This window comes from Eptesicus fuscus, chromosome 11 (genome assembly GCF_027574615.1).
Source record: "Eptesicus fuscus isolate TK198812 chromosome 11, DD_ASM_mEF_20220401, whole genome shotgun sequence".
Lineage (NCBI taxonomy): Eukaryota > Metazoa > Chordata > Mammalia > Chiroptera > Vespertilionidae > Eptesicus > Eptesicus fuscus.
The window spans coordinates 58,370,558-58,385,319 of NC_072483.1; the positions used below are offsets into that span (position 1 = coordinate 58,370,558).

At 55.0% G+C, this 14,762-nt stretch overlaps 1 protein-coding gene across 1 annotated transcript in view; it reads left to right on the top strand.

Annotated features, from left to right (window-relative positions):
* Positions 1 to 14,379, top strand: part of ANKMY1 (ankyrin repeat and MYND domain containing 1) — a 41,701-nt gene extending 27,322 nt beyond the window's left edge. Inside the window, exons 14-18 of the mRNA XM_008138727.3 lie at positions 2,778 to 2,891; positions 3,223 to 3,388; positions 6,055 to 6,133; positions 6,763 to 6,923; positions 13,886 to 14,379. Of these exons, the coding sequence (XP_008136949.2) occupies positions 2,778 to 2,891; positions 3,223 to 3,388; positions 6,055 to 6,133; positions 6,763 to 6,923; positions 13,886 to 14,004 (639 nt within the window). The 3' untranslated portion in view covers positions 14,005 to 14,379. The remainder of the gene's footprint in view (positions 1 to 2,777; positions 2,892 to 3,222; positions 3,389 to 6,054; positions 6,134 to 6,762; positions 6,924 to 13,885) is intronic.
* The last annotated feature ends 383 nt before the right edge of the window (positions 14,380 to 14,762 follow it).

The following is a 14,762-nucleotide window of genomic DNA, read 5'->3' on the forward strand; positions in this document are numbered from 1 at the left end:
CCTCAGATGTCGGCTGCTCAGCCACCCAGGGCCGCCCGAGACTCAGGTAACCAGGGCCGGCCAAGGCTTGCGCTGCTGGCAGTGGCAGCAGCAGAGGTGTGATGGGAGCGTTGCCTTCCCCTGATCACTGGGTCGACTCCCGCCCCTGAGGGCTCCCTGGCTGTGAGAAGGGGCAGGCTGGGCTGAGGGACCCCCCTCCAGTGAATGAATTTTCATGCACTGGGCCTCTAGTAAATAAATAAATAAAATAAAAAATAAAATATTAATACTGCAGAATTAAACTAGTTTTTGTTATCTCTTTAGTATGCACATGCATTCTTTTTCTTACATCTCCCAAGGTTACAATCAGGGATCTGTTCAATAGACTTGCAGCTATCGGCCACCAACCTCAATTCCTGTTGGTTTAAGCGTTTTCCAGTCATTCTTTCAGACTTTGTAGGTAGAGAAGTACATTGCTGGCAAATCATGGCACTTTTCTCTTCTCTTCCAATGTGTGTAAACTGTCTCCTCTATCTTGCTCGTGACCTTAGCAGGTTGGGTGTGAGCAGTGGCACCCTTGCCTGGTTCTGTGGGGTTTCTGTCCACTCCTGATCACCCTGCTTTGCTCCTTTACCACGTAAGGGACGGTCCTCCAATCTGCAGCTGCCAGGACTGTTTCTCAGGATCTTTATGAAAGTTTTTTGTTTTGTTTTTTTGTTTTGTTCTTTGTTTTTGCCAAAATGAGGTTATAGTGAACACATTTTTAAAAAATGTTGGCGAAAGACACAAAAAATGTTCCATCTTAACAATGTTTAAGTTCAGTGGCATTAAGCACATTCACATTATTGTGCAGCCGTCACTACCATCCATCCCCATAACTGTTTTCATTTTGCAAAACTGACCCTCTGTTCCCCATTAAACACTTATTCCCCCCTCCCCCGACCCTTGTTCCCCGCCGCCTATTCTCAGTCTCAGTGAACCTGACTCCTCCAGGGATGTAAGGGAAATCACACAGTGTTTGTTCTTCTATGTCTGCCTTATTGCACGCAGCATCGTGTCCTCAAGATCCCTCCATGTTGCAGCAGGTGTCAGATATGTTTTTATTTTGAGGCTGAATAATATTCCCTGGTGTGTATAAAGCACATTGTGTATTGGTCCATTGACGCACACCTAGGTTGCTTCCACTTTTGGCTATTTTAAATAATGTCACTGTGAACATGGGTGTACAAATCTCTCTTCTGGACTCTGCTTTCAATTTGGGTATCTACCCAGAAGTGGGATTGCTGGGTCATGTGGTCATTCTATGTTTCATTTTTTGAGGAACCACCTCGACAGTAGCTGCACCAATTTACATCCCCACCCACAGTGCACAGGGCTCCCATTTCTCCACATCCTCGACAACACTTGTTCTTTTCTGAGTTTATTGGATAGTAACCATCCTGATGGTGTGAGGCAGTATCTTACTGGTTTTATTTTAATTTTATTCATGACGTTGAGCATCTTTTCATGGGTTTGTTGACTATTCATATACCTTCTCAGAAGAAACGTCTATTCAAGTTCTTTGCCCATTTTAGAAATTGTTTTTTGTTAAGTTTTAAGAGTTCTCTCTGTATTTTGGACATTAATCACTTCTCACATATTGACTTAAAATATTTTCTCATATGCACGTGCCACCTTTTTACAATGCAGCAGTGTCCTTTATGCACAGAAGTTTTTAATTTTCATGAGGGCTGGTTTGTCTACCTTTCCTTTTGTTGCCTGTGCCTTTGGTTTCATATCCAAGAAATCATTGCCAAGTCCATTTTTGTGAGGCTTTTGTCCTATGTTTTCTTCTAAGTGCTTTATAGATTTAGTTAGAATTTAGATAAGCACTTTTCGGTAGAATCCAATGCTTTTTCTCCATCGTTCCTTTATGGGATGTGATTCTGTGCAACATGCTGAGCCCTCTGGAGCCTCAGTGGTGCACCGGGCTTGTTTGGAAGGTTGTTATGCTTTGCATGAGGGAGGGGAGGGGAGAGGAAGGAAGGGGATGGGACAGGAGAGCAGAGGAGCCTGGGGTTGGATCAGGGCAGCTTCTTCCCACGGCTTTGAAAACCTGGCTCCCACTCTGCTCGCCATAGGCCTGGCGTGACATCACCATCGCCATAAGGAATCCGTGTATAAACTCCACTCATGCCCTCCAGACCCATGAGTTGGGCCTGGTCAGGCCACACTGGCTGCTGGTGTTTGGTGGCATTTGCCCCAGATGCCTGGTTCTGTGCCCACGAAGCTTCACTCACGGTGTCGCCAGGGTTTCCAAGTTTGTGAAGAATGAATATTAAACAGGCTGAGAGAGTGAAGACCCTGGCTGAGGGAGCCACCATGCATCTCCTAACACCGGCCCTGCCTGCAACGGTCAGCAGGTAGACCCTACACAGTCCAGTGAGTACCCTGCAGGTGATGGGCTGTTTTTCATCTATTTATGCTGGGATGCCCTGAGCCTGCTGGGTTGGTTAAATTTCCTGGCTAAAACTATAAAGCCATAAAGCCTCTTATTGAATGCACCTGCGCCCTGGTCAGGATAGGGGTGCGAGCCCTGTTGGAATTGGTGATAAATCTTGAGCCAGAGACCTTGTCGCGCTATGTGCGAGAAGTAACACATACCCATACCTGTACATGTCCATGTCTACACATACATACATATACACACCTACACATACACACATTCACACATGCACACATCTACCTCCTATACACCTACACACAATCCTGGCAGCCGGGGTGTTCACACGCATTTGATGCAGCTCTGTTCTCCACAGATTGACCTGCTCATCAATTATGGGGCCGACGTCCTGGCCCCTGTGACACTCACGCAAGGGGACAAGGTGGCCGTGGGCACAGTCGTCGACTATGGGTATTTCAGATTCTTCCAGGTATGGCTTTTGAGTTTCCTGTCGGTGATAGGGGTGCAGCTGGGGCCTTTAGCATCTCTTGGGCAAAGCTGGGCCAAAGGGCATGCCTCCTACCAAAGCGAGTCCCTGGCCTTCTGGAAGAGAAGACCTGGCACCCGGGCACTCGCAGGCGTGGCTGCCTGTGCCTAGCTTTTGGAGTGCTCTCCTGGTTTGTCCTCACAATGAGCACCGGCAGAGGATGTGTGCTTCCCACCCAGTATCCCGCCCCTGGTGATAGGCCAGAGCCGGGCGTGGGACCCGCCCTCCCCGGGGTGGGAGCTGGTGCCCCGCGGTGACTGGCGCTGTGCCGCAGGACCGGAAGATTGCCCACTGCCCCTTCCACACGCTGATGCCGGCAGAGCGGGAGACGTTTGTGGCCCGGAAGCGGCTCCTGGAATACATGGGCTTCCAGCTGCGCTGCGCTGTCTTGGCCAAGGAGAGCCAGTGGGACCCAAAGGTGCTGTACTTGAGCAAGAGAGGTGGGTGGCCGTGGGTGCAGCCGCGGCCGTGTTTTTCCTGACAATTGTGGGATGGGAGGGGCTGGGCCAGGAAGGGACATGAGAGAGACCTGTCCTGCTGCCGCCAGGGCTTTAATAGGGGTGAGGACAACAGTCTTTTCAACAAACGGTGCTGGGACAACTGGTTACCCAAACACAAGAGAATGACATTTGACCCTCAGATCACCTATAAAAATTAGTTCAATTTGGCCTTGGCTCAGTGGTTAGAGCATCAGCTCATGTACCCAAGGGTTGTGGATTCAATCCCTGTCAAGGGCATGTACCTGGGTTGCAGGTTTGCTCCCTGCCTCATGGTCTGGGCTCGTGCAGGAGGCAACCAATCGATATGTCTCATATCGATGTTTCTCTCTCTCTTTCCCTTCCCTCCCTCCATTCCACTCTCTCTGAAAAGCAAATGTGAAAAGACAACTTATGGGAGAACATATTTGTCAATCATACATCTCATAAGGAACTTGTATATAGAGCAAACTGTTACAACTCAACAATGCAGTAATTGAATTAAAAACGGGACAAAAAACATGAATAGAAATTTGTCTGATGGTGGAGTGAAGGTATGTGACCCCCCCAAGACTGGAAAAGGAGGCAAGCCATTCCATGGGATGTAAGAGTTCGTTGTGGGGTTGAATCACTTTCAGAGATGGGGCTGAGAGGAGGCGACCCACAGTCTGCAGAGCTCGTCTCCACCGCTGGACAGCTGTCACAGTAAATGTTTTGTAGGGTGGTTAAAGTACTAATAGCTGACCAGACAAAGGGACCAGAGTTGCCGTGGGAGCCAGGAGCCGTACCTCCTCCTGGTCTCGTGATGCGTAGTTGCTTAAATTTGATGCCAGCACCTAGTTTGACATTTGTCTCGGGCTGTGCTGTTCTGGTCGTCACTGACAAAAACCTCCATGGCTACACTGTGTCAGCCTACAGAGCCAGCTCATCCTTGACGATAAGGCCTTGGTATGCTGGTGAGCGCCGTTAGGTCAGAGTTCACAGCACGAAAACTCGAACGGAAAAGAAATCAGGCACAGAGATGGAGTCAGTCTGGGTTACATCGGCATCTACACAGATTTCTCTAAAGAAAGATATAAATGGCCAACACGCCCATGAAAAGGTGCTCATCGTTGGCCATCAGGGATGAACACAATGTCACTTCAGTATGATGCTGTGATCAAAACATGACAAGTGTAGGTGAGGAGGAGGAGAAAGGGGAGCTCCCTGCCCCGCTAGTGGGAATGGGAATGGAGTACGGGCTAGAGAGACCTCAGACGCTAACCACAGAGTCACCACGTCATCCAGCAAATCCACTCGCAGCCGTGTGCCCAGAAGAAATGAAAACGTGTCCCCCAGCACCTGTACGTGAATGTTCATGGCAACACAGTTCACAGAAGCCAGATGGGAACAACCCGCATATCCATCAATGAATGAATGAATGAACAAGCCGTGGCAGATTCACATGTGGAATATTATTCACCCACAAAAAAGAGTGAAGCCCTGACACCGCCATGTGGATGGACCTTGAAAACATGATGCTCAGTGAGAGAAGCCAGTCACAGGGGACCATGTGTTGTACGAAATGTCCGGCACAGGCAAAGCCACAGACCAAGTAGATAGGGGTCACCAGGAGCTGAGGCTGGGGAGTCAGGGGCATGGCGATTTCAGGGGCTGGGTCCGTTTGGGAGTGATGACGATGTTCTAGAATGGATTTTGTGGTGATGGCCGCACACCTGTGAATGCACTAAAAGCCACTGAACTGTGTACCTTATAGGTGACTTGGGTGGCATGTGAGTTACATCTCAACTGATGCTCAAGAATGCCCTCCTCCCATTTCCATGTCTCAAAGAAGCAATTTGTGAAGCTCTGGCACCAGGCCCCTTGTATGTTTTTTATTGTCACCTGTCCCAGAAGCATCCTTGGTGCCACGTGGCCTTCCTAACATCGTCCTGACAACGCGTGCACTGTCAGCTGGCTTCCTGGGCCCGTGTCTTCATCCCACCCGGCTTGAGTGCTGGTGGGCGCAGAAGGGGAGGAAGGAGGGCTCCCACCTTCCTGCTCTCATGGCCAGCACGTGTTTCCTTGTGGGGCTCCTGTGTCTGAAGGGGTGGTGAGGAAGCAGAGGTTAGGCGGCCTTTCTGGGGGTGTGGAGGCCAGCAGGGATGAGGTGCTATTTAAAGAGAGAATGGTGCAGGGACATGGTGGAAACTGGTTATTATGGGGGACTCACTGCCCTCCCGACCCTGGTCTAGTATGCACCCTCCTGCAGTGGCCAGAGAGCAGAGTAGGGTCCCCCCGCCCCAGAGGAAGCTGTGCACTGGGTGAGGCCAGAGAAACCTGGTTGCTGCCCCATGGCCTTTTAATGGTGTGGTGAGGGGGACACTGAGTCTGTTAATGGCACAGAGAAAGGGCTGCAGATGGGTAGGCAAGCAAGAGGCCCTGGGCACCCCGACCCCTTCAGGCCAAGTCCCACTCTGCCTCCTGAGACCTGTCATGGGATGTCAAGGCTTGGGGTCCTGCCTCCCTGAGGTCCCTGGGTGGGCTTCAGGAGGGTGGTTGAGGCAGGCAGCCAGTGCTCCCTCTATCTGTAGATACTACGGCACACCGGGAGGGCCCAGGGAGACTAATGCAGGTCTCTCTGGGTACAGCGCAGCTGATCCCCTGCCACAGGCTGAAGCAAAGGGGCTCCGGCTTTCCCAAGGACCTGAACTTGGAGGAGCTGGAGCAGTAAGTGGCCGCGTGGCCCCGCTCGCCATGAGCATGGGCCAGGATGGGGTGGCAGTGGGGGCCACAGGACACCCTTGAGGAGCCTCTCCATGTCTGGGGGGCCGCTGGGTGGGAGATGTGTGTTGCCTTGTGCACCCTGTGCCGCATACCCCTCCTAGCCCTCCACCATGGGCCCCTTCCCCTAGAATAGTCTCTGTATGTCCACGTGCCTTATTATCCCTGTGGGCATCCTGGACTGCATCTGCCCCGTAAACCCTGGTGCATGGGTGGGGTGATGGATGGCAGACAGGGGTGGTTGCCCACCTGGGCTCCCTTTCCTGCTGAAGCAGAGCTCGAGGGTGTGCCCTGCTCACCCACAGCCCTGTGAGTGCCTGCTCAGAGCTGTTCCTCCAACAAGACACAGAAATCCTCCCACGTGAGGGTCCCACAGTCTCCTGCCCAGCCCTGTCTGAGCCCTCAGGTGGTATCTGGGCACGGGGTTTGTTTTCTGTTCTGAACGGCTTGTGCTGGACATCCCCGGACAGGACTTCAGGTCTCTGTCCCGTGCAGAGGATATGGGGAAGGCCCTGGAGCTGGGTCGGTGGCATAGGGGGCAGGCACCGGCCGACGGCTGCATGGCCCCCTGGCAGGATTCCCTTTTTCAAGTTCTGCTACCAGTGTGGCCGCTCCATCGGCGTGCGCCTGCTGCCCTGCAGCCGCTGCTACGGGATCCTGACCTGCAGCAAGAGCTGTAAGACCAAAGCCTGGGCCGACTTCCACAGCAGGGACTGCGGCACCCTGACGGCCATCGGTAAGTCCTGGTGCCGGCCGGGCTGCTTGTGGGCCTGCTGCTTCTAAGGGCACAGGCACCCACCCGTGGGGTGGCCGAGTGAGGGTCCCCATCTTCCCTGAAACCTGAGCGATCCAAGCCACTTTCCAGAGTCCCCAGTTGGGCTTGTGTGAGGACAGGGAGGCACTGAGCCAACCTGGCCTTTCCCCACCTACAGTGGACGCCATGCCCCATGTGCCCATGGCTCCTGTGGTGTGCCCGGCTGGCCGCTCCACTGGACACCTGGGCCCCCTGGTGGACACGGGCTTCCCTGGACCACCAGCACTTGGCCTTGGGGCTGCTACAGGAAGGCTCCCCATAGCCTGCCCTCTCAGATGTCTCTGGGAGTGTGGAGGCCAGCAGATGTCTGCTCTGGGAACACCCCCTCTCCCTACCCTCCCTTCCCTGGGAGTGACCTGAGGCAACCCCTCGCCAGGTAGTGCTCTGAGGGCGGCCTCGTGGGCAAGGCTGGGACTTGGCTGGGTGGGCTCTTCCTCAGGACTTGTCCTTGGTGCGGACAGAGGGACTGACTGGCCCTTGCCCTTAGACTGTGCCCCAGAAGCTGGTCCTCTCTGAGCTCTGACGTTCCCTGTCATCCCTGTCTCCCTCTCTGCAAAATGGGGCCTTTAGTAACAGGCTCACTCTGGGACCTTGGTCACAGCTCCTTGGGCTCAGGGACTCCAGGACAGGGGCAGGGGGTTGCAAGGCTCCACATTTGAAGCGCCGTCAGTCGAGTACCCTACACGTGACCAGGGCGCAAGGCACTGCCTGGCACCGCACCCTAGGGCTCTCGGCACCAGGCTGCGCAGGGGAGCCAGCACACAGAGCACACAGACTGAGCTCTCCTCCAGGAGGTGTGGCCAGGAGGGCGAGGTGCATCAGGGTCCGCTCTCCTGCGCCCGCCTGTGCCTCCTTGGGGGTGCCCCTCATGGACCTCCTCTCTGCCAGCTCCTTGCCCAGTGCCCTACCTGGAGGAAGACAACCACAGGGTGGAAGAATCCCTGTAAAGGATGCCAAAGCCGCGAGTCTCACCTGCCAGCACCGGCACCTGGGGGCACCTGGGGCTGCCTCCAGCCTAAAGCAGGCAGTCTGCACGGAGGGGCTGTGGCAATGACTCCCTCCTGACCTCACAATAAAGTGGTCCCACTGGGTGTGTTTTTAACCCTGTTTGTGCTGCTCAGCTGTACACGGGCCAGCCCAGAGCTTCCAAGGGGCATCCTCGCTTCTTATCTTCACACGGGCCTGGCCATCTTTGGGCAGATGCGGGTCAGACCTGGAGCAAAGGTTACTACTAGAAGGTGCTCCAGTGCTTTGGGGACATTTGGGGGTTTCCCTGGAGCCTGCATCTCTGCTCTCCATCCCAGGCTCAGAAGGGATGGGGTGAGGGGTGTCTCTCCCATTCCTCCCCAAGGCTCCAGGGTGTTGTCAGTGTGTGGCAGGTGTGTTCGGGGGGTGGTGTTAGTGCTAGTGGATATGATGTAACCATGACCCAGATGGACGAGGCATGGGGTGACCATGAGCCAGGATCACGGCATGAGGAGAGTGGGCTGTGGGTGGTGGGCTTGGGCAGTGGGAATGAGGGCAGAGTGGGGGGGGGGCAGGTGGGACGGGTTGGAAAAGGGGCAAAGGAGCCTGTGCAGGGCTTCAGCCAGACTGACTCCTTGCTGGTCCAGGCAGTCCTGCCCACAGTCATGGTTTTGCCTGGTTTTCCTGGTCTCTTATCGGGAAGTTTGCTGGGGGCTCCGGAAGATGTTCCTGTAAGGGGTGAGGAAGCCTCTTGGGCAGAGGGGACAAGGACCCTGTGCTGCACCCAGTCACAACCCCATAATGTGACCTTGGGTGAGTGGGTTCCTGGCGGGGGGGCGCTTTCCTGGTGAGGCGCTGGGGGTAGGGTGTGAACCCCAAGAAGGTGTGGGTGCTCCCAATACATCTGCCAGCAGGGAAAACACTCCTAATGAGCACTTGTGAATTCACGTTGTGCTTGTGAGAGGAGCTTACTGACGGAAGGTGCTCCTGTGCTCTGGGGACGTTTGGGGGCTTCCCAAGAGCCCACGTCTCTGCTCCATCCCAGGCTCCACCCCATGCAAAAGGAAGAAAAGATAAATGACATTTATCCTGACACCCAGAAGTTACCGTAGCTGACACTGCTGTGTGTCCTGCCAACCCCCTCTGTCTGTACAGACGCATGCACACATGCTCTCACAGGCTTGTGCAGGATACACATGCACACCCACATGCCACACATGTGCACTTGAAAGTGAAAGCATGCTCTGTATGTTCTAAAATAAGCCATGAACATCTTTCTTTGCTATTAATTATTTTTCTACAACATAACTTTCCCCAGGTGCAGTTTTATTTTTGTGCTGAAGGCAATACTTGCTCATTGTTAGAAAAGACAAGATGACAGTGAAAACTACCCTAACCTTCCACTCAGTGATAAGCATCCTGAGCATGTTCTTTCTGATTCACACACACACACACACACACACACACACACACACACACACACGTGTGTGCATCCTCAGCACCCCTGTGCACACTGTGCTTTTTCACACCCCCACTCTTAATGAAAACAAAGGCAATTTTGTGACCTTGACCTGCCTTCCCCACTCTGTCATCTCGCACATGTCCGCCCAGTGCCTTGTTGATGGACATTTATGTCATTTTGCTCATTTGTCAACATGCGGCACACGCCTTGGCCTAGGTTTCCCTTTGGTGGAACTCACAGAGGCTAAGTGTTCGGATTTCAGGAGTCTCCCCGGTTGGTTCCCACGCTCTCTGGGAGGGATAGAGCCCGTCAACCCTGCACTCCTCAGGAATGACGTTTCCCGTGTCCTGAGGAATTCGTGGAAGTGTTAGCGCCCTCGCCCTCGCCCTCTCCACACCACGTGGCATTTGTTTCCCCGCATTCCTGTCGGTTGGAGGTGTGGCTCTTCCTGACTTGCAGGAGCTCCCTGGAGCCCAGCACCCTCCTCACACCTTCTCCCTCCCCATTTCACTTGCTGCCTGGGATTCTCTGTTCTGTGGGTGCTGCGTCTGTCCTGAGCTTCAGGGTCTGGTTTGCTGGGGACTGAGGAAGCCACTCCAGATGAGATCATAGGGGGTGTGCACAGCCTCAAGCGTTCTTGTTTTACCTGTAGTTTTGTAAGCAGCCTAGAATTAATTTTTGTGAGAGGTGAGCGCCCCCCACAGCCAGCACGTTCCCAGTGACTGGTGGTGACTGTCACTGCACAGGAGCTCCAGGTGCCTCAGGCCGTGCTCTGCTGGTTAACCTGCATCCCTGGGACCCGTCTCCACAGGCTCATCCTTGTGAAATGTGCTTGCGCCACCCACCCTCACTCAGATGAACAATGTCTTGTTAGACTTTGTCACTTTTTGTTTGGATGGGGACACATGCTCTGGGCAGTGGTGGGGGTTGTGCTGGGGTTTGATAGTTTAACCCAGTGGTCAGCAAACTCATTAGTCAACAGAGCCAAATATCAACAGTACAACAATTGAAATTTCTTTTGAGAGCCAAATTTTTTAAACCTAAACTTCTTCTAACGCCACTTCTTCAAAATAGACTCACCCAGGCCGTGGTATTTTATGGAAGAGCCACCCTCAAGGGGCCAAAGAGCCGCATGGTGGCTCGCGAGCCGCAGTTTGCCGACCATGGGTTTAACCTCATTTAGGATTGCCATCCACTGCTCGTGCCTTCTCACCTCACATCCAGTCCTTCGGGAAATCTGCTCAGCTCTTCGCAATCTGGCGGCTTCCAAAACCTCCTGCCGCCGCCACCCCGAGCCCCTGCTCCAGTGCCACAGAGGCCAGTGGGCTGCGCCTGTGTCCAAGTGCAGGATGTCCATCAAAGTCCTTGCTGCTCCCCTCTGGTCTCCCCTACTAGTCACTCGATGCCCTTTGTGCCTGACTGTGCCCCCATCTACCTGGAGCGCTCCCTCTCCTGTGCCCAGATGGAGGCTGCCACGTCCTATCTCCTCTCGGCATACTTGTGTGGTGAGCACTGTCCTCTGACCTGCATGCTCTGGGCACCCAGAATAGGGTAAAGGACAGTGTGACAGGTCCCCTGTAGGACCTCACTCTACAGGGGAGACTGCTGTTTGTGGGGGATGAGTGCTGTCTGCTAGCCCCACAGGGCGGGTCTGTGCTCACGGCGGTGCAGAGAGGGTCCTGAGCACCCATGGATGGGGCGACCCAGTTAGGAGTCCCCAGGTTCACCTCATGTCATGTGTCTCCTACCCACACTGAGTGACATCTGGTGATGCATCCTTGTCCTGCGTGCTGGGAGGTCGGCTCCAGGCTCTGCGGACGTGGTGTCCCTGCCCGTGCCTTTCCGGCGTCCGTGGCTCTTTCTTTATCCCTCCACGGCACACTGGCTGGTGCTGAGTGGTGTTAGGTGACAGTGGCAGCTGCAGGCCGCCTTGTGACTTTTCGGGAATGCTCTCAGCCACCCCCTTCTCAAAAGACAGAAGGCACTCTGTCTTCTGGATCGTTCCGGTAAAAGTCAGTCATTCCTCGACGTAAATCTTTAACTTCCTTTTGGACTACATTTTGTCCCATGATCTGTCTGCTATGGCGACAGGGTGGTGCACCCACACCCATCTAGCCCGCAGCCTCGTGTCCTTGGAAGGCTAACTGCCCACCCCTGCCATCCTCACCTCCTCTGAACTTCCTGCTCCTCAGGAAATTAGGTTGCCTCTATCTTCAGAAGGTATGGGAACTGGCCACTTCTCTCCACATCCTTGGCAGTTGCTGTGGTGTCTGGGGAGGGCACATCGTGACCCTACTTTGTGCCAAGCTCTGTACCACCTGGCCCAGCCCCACAAGGTCCACATGGCGAGCAGTTAGGTGGGCTGGATGGGAGGCAGGACTACCGAGATGTGGGGTGTTGCAGGGTGACAGATGGCGATTTCAGAGCAAGCATGGGAGCCGGGGCTGCAGGTCCTGGTTAGATGGAAGGAAGGTGGGGGTGGGGTGGGAGATGGAGGGACCAGTCTGGAGGACACCACTCCCTGAGTCCCATGCCAGAGGGGTGACCAGGTAAGGTCAGGGGAGGAGAGAGGGTCAGGAAGATGGGAGTGGAGGAAGAGGGTCAGCTGGGGAGGAGCCCTGGGGACCAGAGAGGGTGTTGGTGTTGGGCTGGAATGTTGGTGATGTCAATAATGGCCTGGAATTTGCCAGCATCAGGATTCCTCCCAGAAGCCAGCGTGCTGTACTCTCTGGAGAGATGGGCGGTGAGAGTGGCCAGTCAGGTGCCAGGAAGCATGGAGAAACCATAGGGCAGGAGCTGAGGGTTTCCTTCCAGAGCAGAGCCCACCTCCTCACCCTGGGAACCTAGGGAGCCGGGCACCTGCCCTCCCTCCCTCCATCCTGCTGCGCTTCCTCTGGCCATGGGTGTAGACTGACGGTGAGCCAGGCGCTGCCCTCCACCCCCACGACCGAGGTCCTGGCTTAGTTTCATGTGTGGTTTGTGTTCTTGTTCATGGTCTTTCTCTGGCTTGAATAACAAGGCGCTGTGGTGGCCCATCGTGTCCTGCGGCCCATGGCTCTGTGTCCTGGGGAAGTAGCTCCCCCTCCCCCTGTCATGTGTTCTATGTCTTCTCCAGGTTTTGAAGCGTGAATTTCCATGTTTCAGTCCTTCTTTCATTCAAAACATGTTTTTTTGATTGTAGCATGCAGCAGGGACCCGTTTTCTTCTTTTCCATGGGGATCGCCAGTGGCTGGGCCCCGTTTGTGAGTGGCCTCTTCTCCCCACCCCTCTGGCCCTGGAGACACCGCAGTTTCCAGAATGTCAGACAGCGTCTGTTGCCTGGGGTGGGTCCAGCTGCCACCCTGTGGATGAGGCTCCAGGCTCTCCTCTCCATGGGGGCACCTTAGTCCCACCTCCAGGTTCTTACAGCTCCTGCCGGCCCACCTCCGGGGTCACCCACCTTCTGCAGGGGGTCTAAGCCTCAGCTGCACTTGATGCTGCGTCCAATCTCTTTCTTTGTTTTTGTTTAAAAAATAGACTTGTTCTCACCTGACAGTTTCCATCTCTCCATTTCCCTGCCTGAGACCACACACCACTCAGCTGCCCTCACCTCTCAGGCCCCGGGACTGGCCTCTGCTCTGTGCTGTGACCTCTCAAACTAGACTCCCCTTGTGTTTTCTCCGGTTTCTTGTTCTCACACTGGATCGCCGATCCGGTTCCTGGTCATTGAGTATTTTGAGACCTTGCTGGCTTGTTTCTCTGCTTCCCCAGGTTGGGTATGGAAATGGGTTTATGCTGGAAACCAGGAAAGTCCCAGTTCATAGTTTCAGGCCACACAAAGGAGGTGGAAGTGTTTAGATTCTTTGAGGTTTTCACTTTGGCGTGGGGTCCTGTGTGGGAAAGGTCTCATATGTGCAGAGTCGGGGAGGGCTGGAGGGCCAGCTGGTCTCCCGGGACCCCACCCTCCAGTGCCCGTCACCTCCCTAGACCCTGTTCCCATCTCTGGCAGCCTTGACATGCAATTTGCCATCTGTCTTTGGTTTCCAGCAGGAAGACAGACCCTGTTCTTGCCCTCTTATTACTCACTATGGAAGGAGGGTTGGGGGAATCAGCTCTCCATCCTGGACCAGTGCTAGTGCTTTGACTGTAAACATTTCTGGACAGAGGAATGTTGTCACCTGGAGGGGAGCAGAGCGTGCGTTCCTGTGTGTTTGCACGTGTGTGTGCACACAGGTGTGTTGAGTGCACACTTGCTGTCTGTGGCTGTCTGCTGTCTGCCCATCAGTGTGGGTCGTCAGGCTGTCTGTGGCCTTCCAGATTCCCTCGAGGAATGATGGGATGGAGGGCGGGCCAGGCTTGGGAGCCCAGTGATGGTCTGGGGCCTGGCCCATGGTGGGCAGGACTAAGACTCCTGACGCGGCCCAGCAGGTTGTCCTGTGCCGAATGCCCACCTCACCTGTGTCCTCCCTTTCGACAGGAAGGAAGTATTTGTCGGAGATCAGGAAGAAGTTCAAGAAGCCCACGAACAAGTGTCCAGAGACCAAGGGGTCGCAGTGCCAGATGAAGCAAATGTATACCAGCTACAATCAGGAATGAACCATGGCTGCCCACCTGCCCTGAAGCTGAGTGGGCCCTAGTGCTGAGTGGGCCCTAGTGCCCTGAAGCTGAGTGGGCCCTGGGCACCAGGCACCCTGGGCTCGTGGAGGCCAGGGGAGCAGGCAGCCACTGCTCTACAGGTACCCCCAGCCCCACTGCACCCAGGCTGTCAGGGCTGCAGCACCAGGGGAGCCCCTCTGCGGAGCCTCATTCTTCCCTCCAGGGTGTGCTGTCCACCGTGCTGGGGGGCCCTGCCCCTCACACTCAGGGGGTCTGGGCTGGCGGCACTGAGCCCTCAGCGCTCCAGGCTTTGGGGAAGAGAGGCTTTGCTGAATGTCTGCCAGGCTGCTGGTGTGGGCTGTGATGCCCAAATAAAGGGACCCAGCAGCAGCTCATGTCTGTTGGCTTCCAGTCTCTAGATGAGGAGCCAGGCCTTGCACACAGTGGCACCTGGGCAGGGGGAAGGGGAGAGGACAGGGCTGGCAGCTTCACCCTAAGGACCATGCAGGTCTCGGCTTGCAGAGGCATGGTGGCTGGGGCAGTGGTTCCACTCTGGTGAAGATGCAGGGCACGGCGGGACCCTAGAGCCAGATTGGACCATCAGGACATGCCACCAGGCCTGGCCTCAGGACAACACTGGTCCCCCCGCTCCGGCTTCCTGGGCATCTCCGAGGATCCTTGGCAGGAACTGGAACTTCCCGGGGAACGTGCGAGGGTGTGTGTGTCCAGAGCAGGGAGGTGTGGATGGCAGAGGGGCA